General features: G+C 34.9%; 1 protein-coding gene across 1 annotated transcript; it reads left to right on the top strand.

The window, feature by feature from the left end:
* Nucleotides 1-3571: 3571 nt before the first annotated feature.
* Nucleotides 3572-6072, top strand: LOC123658056. The gene is made up of 2 exons (XM_045593539.1): nucleotides 3572-4810; nucleotides 5041-6072. Exons 1-2 carry the CDS (start codon nucleotides 3572-3574, stop codon nucleotides 6070-6072), a joined length of 2271 nt encoding a protein of 756 aa, XP_045449495.1.
* The last annotated feature ends 4239 nt before the right edge of the window (nucleotides 6073-10311 follow it).

Genomic DNA, 10311 nt, shown 5'->3' with positions numbered 1-10311 from the left:
TATTTTTATTGAATATATTATCATATAAAAATGTTATAACTGATTTTAAAACACACACCTATAGCTAAATTTAGATTAATGAATTATTATATAATTTTACATGGAACATAAGGTTTATTTATCAGGAAATGCGCAAGTGTCGTTGTATATATTTTTTCTTATTTTTATAACATAAATATAATAAAATATTTTAATATTGTATAAAATGTTTCAAATTTATACACGTCAATAGGCGTGTTCGGATTGATATATTATTTTACATAGACTGAAAAAGAATGTTTTTTTTTTAATATCAACAAGTGACGTAGAAAAGTACGTGTCTAATACAATATTATATAATTGAGTCATATGTAGGTCTTTACACTCAATACTTGTTGATATCAGTAAAATAGATTGAAAAATACTTTTTCGATCTCAATTTATTTACTAAGAATTGATATTTTATATGGTTTCGTACACTTTTTTGTTTAATAATATATCCACAAGTATGTCATTGTTTTCTGCTACTTTACTTAGCTAATACATTGCCTTTTAGTAAATAAATATAAATAAATATCTTATAACAACAACAACAACAACAATAATAACATATCCACAAAACACAAATGGTATAATGGTATTGTTAGCTTTAAAATTTTTTGCTATATTATTTTCACAAATGGAAAAGGTAAATTAATTTATATTATGAAAAAATATCTTTATTACAATAAGAAAAAATGACCTGAACAATTTTACATTTTTTTTAAAACGTCAACAATGGTATATAATTTTATAGTTCTTCTAAAAATATTTTAAATATAGAAAGTCATATACATCTTACATGCCAGTATGTTTAAACATACCTTGTTGCTTAATAGCGTTGGCGTTGGAAGCTTTACTTCCAACAGAACCATCAGCTTCAAGTAGAGGGCACATCTTGCTGAAAGATCTTTTGATGACACCGGTGGAAGTCTTGACGTCGGCACCGCGACTGATACCATCAGAACCTGGATACAGTGCAATTATGCAGCCCAATCTCCACTTTAAAGGTGAAAGGTTGTCTTCCCTTAGAAGAACTAGGGAAATAATTTTTAGGGGGTCCTTACGAGCGAACCATTTCACCCTCTGTTGCCTTGCCCAAAAGTGTTGGTTTCAATTGTTCAATCCTTTGAAACCGTGATAAATATGTGGAAGAATGGTTCGTGATGCCGTCCAATTAAAAAAATTACCAGGAGTGAGTGGCGTCAAATCATCTGGGATTATAGGCAAAGGCGTCAGAGTCTTGAGTTTAAAATGGCCTCAATTTGTGATAACGTGGTGTAAAGTTCCTCAAACGTTAAATTACAGTTTCCCAACACTCTCTTTAAATGAAATTTTGTTGATTTTACACCAGCCTCCCATAATCTACCGAAATGAGGTGAATACGCCGGAATGAAATGAAAATTTATGCCATCATTGTCTGCGGTTTCCAACAAGATTTTATTATTATTAATTAAAAACCGAGAAAGCTAATTATATTTCGTTATTTCATTCGAAGATATACTTATAACTATGTAGTACCTTTATCCTACAAGGCAGCTCGCACTATTTAAAAGACAAATCAATTGACGTTTCATTCAATTGTCAAAACTGTCATCGGATCCACTCGGCCAACACTGTCACATTAACTCATTAACTCATTCTTTTCTCGTGCGAGGCAGCGTTCGCACACGCACCTGCTTCCTAGTTTTCTTTTAATTCATCTACCCACATTTTCTAAATTAAAAAATGCCGAAAGATTATCAAGAGAAATTTAATCGTTATAAACGAAAATTAAAACGATTAGAAGAAAAACAAAATAAGAAGCGTCGTAGAATATTAGAATCGTCGGATTCTGAAAACAATTCAGGTATGTAAAAATGTTATTATGCAAGTGTTCTATAAGTGATTTATTCGCATAAATACCGACTCCTTAGTGAGAAAATTTTAAGCAAAGCCTAGAGGTTAACTGCGGGTTATCACGAAGGCATATAGCAACTAATTAGGATATTAGTTGTTCAATTTTGCTTTTAATGACTGGAGGTTGACTGCGGGTCAACACAAGGGTCAGATCATGCCTAGAGGTTAACCGTGGGTTAACACGTGGCTTATACAGTTAGCGACATATGACGCTGTTAACTTAATCCCACAAAAAAGGGGGTTAAGTTTAAATATATGTTGTTCGTGTGGTGACGGATATTGTATTAAGAATACATATGTCATCACCCTATTTTCTCCCATGTGTGCTGTAATAGCCAGCTAAGGGATAAGCCCAATAGTGGGAAGTTTATAGACTGAGAAGGACTATATATATATTTATATATATTTGCTAATTCCAGAACCAGAAAGACTGCCTATCGAACCGGAAGTTCTTGATGAAGAAACACTTCAGAATTCTGAAAATGGTGTGTTGCCAACAGGCGACACTCAAGCGGCAGAACACGAGGAGTTAGACCCTGAGATCATACAAGCCTTAGGGGGAAACCACAGAGGAGGCACCAAAATTCGGAGAAAAAATATACGACAACTTGGCGCGCCTGTGGACTCCGATACTACGGACAGGACTTTCCAAGGAAAGTAAAGATACTCTTTTAAAGAAATATCTGATTCCCGAAAATTGTCCACTATTACAACCACCTACTCTCAATCCAGAGATCTCAGCTGCCATCTCAGAACCATCTCGAGCTAGAGATAAGCGTGTTGAATCAATTCAACAACAGTTAGGTCTTGGTGTCACAGCCATTAACAGGGCCCTTGTCCTGCTACTTAACGGTGATAACAATAAATTGGAGGTAATTAAGGTTCTTAGTGATAGTTGCCGCATTTTATGCGACCTCCATCACGTAGAGACTGTAGCTAGAAAAAAATTTATAACTACTGGCCTTGATAAATCGTTTAAGACAATGGTACAAGGGGTAAGCAGAGATGAAATGCTATTCGGTAGTAAGCTTTCAGAACAAATCAAAGCTTCCAAAGTCATAGAAAAGCAAGGTCTACAAATTAAAAGGACTGTCCCTACCCCTAAACCTCTTTCATCGTTTGTACCTCAGCCATCTACGAGTCGCACTAGACCCCAGGGAAACTGGTCGGGCCCTCCTCGCTACCCATCAAACAGGGGGGGACGAGCGGGGGGGGCAAGGAAACCCAACACTGCGGGAGGCAGCTACCGCAGAGGTCCCCCGATGAACCAGTCGAAGTTAACGAAGACAACCCCACGTCCAACTTAACAACATTGCAGGTACATGCGGGTAGATTAAAATATTTCTATAATAATTGGAAAAATATTACCACGAATCCATTAGTTCTTAAATGGGTTCGCGAGGGGTACTCTATACAATTTAATAACACTGTAAAACAAAGGAAAATTCCCCAAAATATATTAAGTACTAACGAAAAAACTTACATGTCCCTTGCAATCAAAAAACTATTAGACTTAGGTGCTATCTCGTTGTCTAAACAAAACGACGATATTTTTATTTCTAGCTCTTTCCTAGCCCCAAAACCCAATGGCGATAAAAGATTTATCCTCAATTTAAAATCACTCAATAAATTTATTATTAATAATCATTTTAAAATGGAAGACCATAGGACAGTGACTAAACTTCTATCAGTAAATGCTTTTATGGCTACTATTGATCTTAAGGAAGCATACTTTTTAGTCCCCATCGCCAAAAGTTGCCGCAAGTACTTATGTTTTGCTTTTGATGGTAAAATCTATCATTTTAATGTCTTACCATATGGTCTATCTGTTGCTCCACGTATTTTTACAAAAATAATGAAAGAAGTTATGAATCATCTGAGGTCCAAGGGTTATAGATCTGTTATATACCTTGATGACATTTTATGCATCGGTGATACGTTCAGTGAATGTGTCAGAAATGTCACAGAAACATTAAATTTATTAGAGCGCTTAGGTTTTGTCGTTAACTGGGAAAAAAGTATGTTATTGCCCCAACAAAACTGCAGGTTCTTAGGATTCACGTTTAATACCGTTGAAATGTCACTAGGCTTGCCCGTAGACAAGAGAAATAAGATCTCTAAGTTGATAAATATTTATTTAACGTTACCAAAATGTACAATTCGAGAATTTTCACAACTAATTGGTGTACTTGTAGCAGCATGCCCAGCTATAAAATACGGTTGGCTATACACACGAAGTCTCGAAAGAGCAAAATTCTTAGCCTTACAACAGAATGATGATTACAGTACAAAAATTAAGCTTTCTAAGGATATTTTACCTGATCTACGATGGTGGAATAATAACATAACTTCGTCTAATAACTCTCTAAGACCACAAGATCAATTTATGTTAGAAATATTCTCAGATGCGTCGAAGACGGGTTGGGGAGCTTTCTGTAATGGAAATCGGGTAAATGGGGGATGGAAAGACAGTGAACTTTCCTTACATATTAATTACCTAGAGCTATTAGCTGTATTCATGGGACTTAAGTGCTTTGCTAAGAATCTTTCAAACGGCTCTATTCTGTTACGTGTAGACAACACAACAGCAATATGCTACATTAATCGAATGGGTGGAATTCAATTCCCACACTTGAATGATCTAGCTAGGTCTATTTGGCAGTGGTGTGAGAAGCGCAATATCTGGTTATTTGCTTCATATATAAATTCTCAAGATAACATCGAAGCTGACCAAGAATCTAGAAAACTTAATATTGATATAGAGTGGGAACTTTCAACATGGGCATTTAATAATATAAAGGAAACGCTAGGCACACCAGATATTGACTTGTTTGCCTCTCGAGTCAATGCTAAATGTCAACGGTATATATCGTGGAAAAAAGACCCAGACGCAGTAACTGTAGACGCATTTACAATTAATTGGTCTAAATATTTCTTCTACGCTTTCCCTCCGTTTGCTTTGATACTAAAGTGCTTAAACAAAATAATCAATGATAAAGCCTCAGGCATACTAGTCTTCCCTCATTGGCCTGGACAACCGTGGTTTCCACTACTTAAAACAATGATGACTTCAGAAATCATATTTTTTGAACCTAATCCACATCTTCTCAAATCCCGTTTCAGATCTCTTCACCCGTTGCACCAGACCCTTACCCTGGCAGCTGTGAAGCTCTCCGGTACGCCTTTAAGCACCGCAACGTTCCAAGCGTAGCTCTCGATCTGATGATTTCCTCAATATCAGCAAACACTTTAAGACAGTATAACGTTTCTCTTAAACTTTGGTGGCAGTTCTGTCTGGAACAAAGTCTTAATGTACTAGATACTTCAATAGAATCAGTAATAACATTTCTTACGAATCAATTTTATAATGGTAGTTCATACGGCACTATCAATACCCATCGTTCTGCACTATCGTTATTCTTAGGTAACCATGTAGGCTCCGATGAGAGGATTAAAAGGCTGTTAAAAGGCATTTTTAAGCAAAAACCCTGTCGCCCTAAGTATATTACTACTTGGAATCCCCAAGTAGTACTAGATTACATTTCTCAGTGGGTTCCTAATAAAACCCTGAGCTTAGAACGATTAACTAAAAAGGTGACTGTTCTCTTAGCATTATGCACTGCTCATAGGGTACAAACCTTGTCTCTGATAAAGATTGAAGATATCATAAAATCTTCCGACGGAATTAAAATATTAATAACCGATCTGATAAAGACGTCTTCAGCTGGTAAAGAACAGCCCCATTTGTACTTACCTTTCTTTAAAGAAAACCCTAATATATGTCCTGCTATGGCTTTAGAAGATTATATGTATATCACGAAAGATTTAAGACCACCCAATACAAAAACTCTTCTTATTACATATAAAAAGCCTTATAGAAAAGCATCCTCTCAGACTATTAGCAGATGGATTAAGCAGACATTGGCAGAGGGCGGGGTCGACGTTGGCGTGTTTAGCGCGCACAGCACGCGACACGCGTCCACGTCGGCGGCGGCCTCTGCTGGCGTCTGTATTGACGTAATAAGAAGAACTGCTGGCTGGTCAGAATCTTCCAAAACCTTTGCAAAATTTTATAACCGCCCAATTTCAGATACTGTATCTAGAACAGGCAGGCTATTTGCTGAATCAGTGTGTCAAATAGTTACAAATAATTAATATAATAAAAATTGTAAAATAATCAATATATTTGTTAAATTAATTGATTATCTGATAAAACTAATTGTAGATAATTATTATTTTTTCTTTTTCATTTGTTTTGTATAAAATTAAATAAACATTAACGAAAACGTTTGATATGTTTTGTAATTTTAAACTAGCACACCTATCTCTAAACATCTACATAGTTATAAGTATATCTTCGAATGAAATAACGAAATATAATAGATGATCAACTGAACTTCGAGAAGCGAAGTTCGATCATTATTATATGAGTTATTTCATTCGAAGATATAAACACCCGGCCCACCCTACCCTATAACAAAAACAAGATTTATTTAATTTTATACTCTCTGAAAAGAATGAGTTAATGTGACAGTGTTGGCCGAGTGGATCCGATGACAGTTTTGACAATTGAATGAAACGTCAATTGATTTGTCTTTTAAATAGTGCGAGCTGCCTTGTAGGATAAAGGTACTACATAGTTATAAGTATATCTTCGAATGAAATAACTCATATAATAATGATCGAACTTCGCTTCTCGAAGTTCAGTTGATCATCTATTATATGTGCCTACAAATGAGGTATCATTTTTCGAAAATAAATTTGTAGGCTTACCTCGGCGTGCTATAAACCTACGCAAAGCTGACTGAAAATTGCCACTAGTCAAGTCACCCACCAGTTCAAGGTGAATCGCTTTAGTAGCAAAGCAAACAAATATAACTATGTATTCCTTCATGAGCCTACAACCGCGACGCCGGCGACTAGCAGACATTATAGGTCCTGCATAGTCAACGACTACATTTTGAAAGGGGTAACTAGGGGTAACACATTCTTTTGGTAAGTTTCCCATTAAGGGGGCAGATACTTGACCTCTAAATGCCCTCGCCAAAGAACGACCACCTATTGGCCAGTAGATCTCTCGGATGGAGGCTAACAATAGTTGCGGTCCAGCATGCATAAGTTTAATATGCTCAAAACGAAATAACAATTTAGTGAAATGATGAGCGGACTGTAATAATATAGGATGTTTCTGAGCATAAGTGAAATTTGAGTAAGCTAATCGCCCTCCACGCATCAATGTTATTTTCATCTAGAAAAACATTGAGTTTTACTAAATTACCTTTTTTTGGTAATTCTTTTTTATTAAGTAGTAATTGATCCTCAGGAAATGATTGATTCTGAGATAATTTAATTAATGATTTTAATGACAAATCTAATTCTTCACTTGTAACTGACCTTTAACCTTTGCCTTATTTTTGCATGTATGTTTGAACTTTAAAACATAAGCGAATGATCGTTTCAATCGTAATAAACTAGAAAAACGTTCAAAGTCAATTATGGATCTGTTTCAATCTACCGGATTTAAGATTGAATGAAATGTGACTTCCTGACGAGTTTCAGGCCCCCCGGCCGTTTGATCTCCCTGCTGGGGTGTATTCCTCTACCCGCTTATTTTTATATACGTTAGTATAAGTAAATTTACTATATTATTTAAATAAGTATTTATTATAATATGTATCTATTATATATTAAGCGGGTGGAGTGACATCCAGTCTCATAATAATAAAAACTCTTTATTGTACACCAAGATTGAGCAAAAATTACAAAAATAAAAACAGGAGATAAGTACAAAAGATTATTTGGTTATAACTACGCGTGTTAATTATCTTATGAATCATTCGAGCTGTGATGTCCCGTGCAGTACAAGTATTTTAACCTGCAAATCATTAAAAAAAATTGTACTACAATGGTAATTACGTCCTTATAGTATAGGATCCCTATATAAAACGACTTCATCGAGATGTTTATTTGATGAAACGTATTTTCTACTTAATTTAATATATCAATAAATATTATTGCATATGGGTTGCCTAACAAATTTCAGTCCAGGATATGATTAATTAATAATTAATTTTTTTATACATTTTTTACTGGTTTGATTATTAGACAAATTCTATACCAATCATAGGTATGAAGCCCATAGAATATGCAAATGTTAGGTTGCCTATTATTTTCCGGTCATAACTCTCGGGTAGCCAGGTATAAACACGTATATCGATCGATACTAGCTAGCATTTTGCATCGGTCTGATTATTGAGGTAAAATTAAATGAAATTAAAGATAATTTCATTATGAACACGGTGGTATAGAGTTGCCTGCGAAAAATCAGTCCCGAATCCCGGTTGTCGAATTTTGAAAAGTGAAATATTGCTGCGAGTGAATGTGTGCGACGGAGACAACCATACCATTCATCCACCATCATACAACTGGTATAAAAACTGTCAGGTTACAAGTTTATATTGCCTCGAAGGTTACGACTTTTCGATTAGAACAAATGATTTCATTTGGTGTACATTAACCCTAGATCACTAATCATTCGTCTCACAGTCGACAGACCCCTTCCGCATTCGGTGTGCAGGTATGTTCCCGACGCCTAACTGCGTTGCCCGCGTCAGTACCTTCCTAATTGGTTAATTATTGTCACATGCGGAAGAGACGCAGTTGCACTCATAACAGTTCCGGAGATATTGCGAATTATTCGACCCACAAACGAATGTTTAGTGACACCTTGTGAAAAAAATCTACATTGCTTTTGAATTTTTTATTTTTTTGTTTATTAATGCTTATATTGGTCAAATACGATACAATATTGTTTGTCGTTTGTATAATAATAATAAATTTGCCTCTTGGAATGTACGTTGTGAAGCATTTTATGAACCTTTATATGGAAATAATAGAAACATTACTATAGATATTGGAATATTGGATATGGTTTACTTCTGTTCCTTTAGCTTCAGAACTCCTGCATGATTCTAACCAATTGATTATTGTTGGTACTGTTCGCAGTAATAAGAAAGAGATTCCATCAGAAATTAAAACCCAAAAGATAAGCATGTTGGCACTTCTATGTTTGGTTTTGCTGCTGAGAAAGCTCTAATGTCATTCAAACCTAAGTATAACAAGATTGTATCTTTTCTGTGCACTGCTAAAGATCAACCTAATATTAAAGGCGTGAACAGTAAACTAGAAATAATTTATTTCTATAATAGTACCAAAGGCGCCATCGCTACCATCGATCAAATGTGTTCGGGTATGAGTGCTAATCGTAAAACTAACAGCAGCATCTCAAGCAGTATTTTATAACATTTTAAATTTGATCATGGTCAGCGTATATGTTATTTATGCGCCTAATATGGTCAAGCTAGGTCAAAAGCCCTTGAAGCGTAGAGCTCTCATCCAAAAACTAGCTGATGGCCTTACTGAACCTTGCTACACGAACGCTATGGTACATTAACTTTGAGAAGGGATATTACAGCAACCATGAAAGGTATTTTGAAAATTGATGAAGCTGCAACTAGTTCAACTCAAGAACAGATAAACAAGCGAAAAATTTGAAGATTTTGCGCATATAAAAAACGCAGGATGACCAAATACTCGTGCTACATGTGTAAGAAAGCCATTTGCGGGAAGCACACAGTTCTAACCTGTAATAACTGTGAGAAGTAGTTAAAACACATGTTTATTTGCTAAAACTTAACATACAATAATGACTCATCCGTGCCGTATTGTTTTTTTTTTCAGACATATTATAAATAAAACAAATATTTGTAGTTTAATTTGTTCGTCTGTCAGTCGAATGTTTAGTGACATAGTAACAACGAAATATGTTTAGTGATCTAGGGTTAATAAGCCATTTACGATATTATAACACTATGATTTTAAACTTGCTTTCTTTGCTTGCTTGCTTAACAAATATATTATTTAAATAAATTATAGCATGATTAATAAGAATAAAAACGAAACAATAACACAAACTATGCAGGATAAATTACGTAGTAATACTAATTTAATATCTATCTCATATACCTAATTATTTCTTATTAGACGATTGTGATAAACAAGCATCAATTAACGAATCATGAATACCAAGCACATGTTTATATTTTTACGATATTGTCTACTTTATGTTACACAATATATTATTAAGTCCATACGAGTACCTATCGAATATCTGGTTACGAAGCAAAAATAAACTCCCTAACTATCTCAATCCTGCCTGCGGACACGACAGTTTGTTTGCGTTTAATTATTCCATGTGATTGGAACTCGGGCTCAACTATGTAACAAGTTGATGTATTTATTGTCAGGTTCTGATATGTAAATAAAAAAACAATTATGCATTTGATCTACCAATTATTCGATTGTGTTTTCGAAAATTTTGTATTAAAAAATATT

The sequence above is a fragment of the Melitaea cinxia genome, chromosome 11, assembly GCF_905220565.1.
Source record: "Melitaea cinxia chromosome 11, ilMelCinx1.1, whole genome shotgun sequence".
Taxonomy (NCBI): Eukaryota; Metazoa; Arthropoda; class Insecta; order Lepidoptera; family Nymphalidae; genus Melitaea; species Melitaea cinxia.
Note: the sequence above shows the minus strand (reverse complement) of the source record. Positions and strands in the feature narration are given on the sequence as shown.

Coding starts and splice junctions, on each gene's coding strand:
- LOC123658056 (XM_045593539.1), top strand. CDS start 3,572: ATGGAAGACCATAGGACAGTGACTAAACTTCTATCAGTAAATGCTTTT. Junction 4,811..5,040: donor GGAAAAAAGACCCAGACGCA/GTAACTGTAGAC, acceptor ATCCCGTTTCAG/ATCTCTTCACCCGTTGCACC.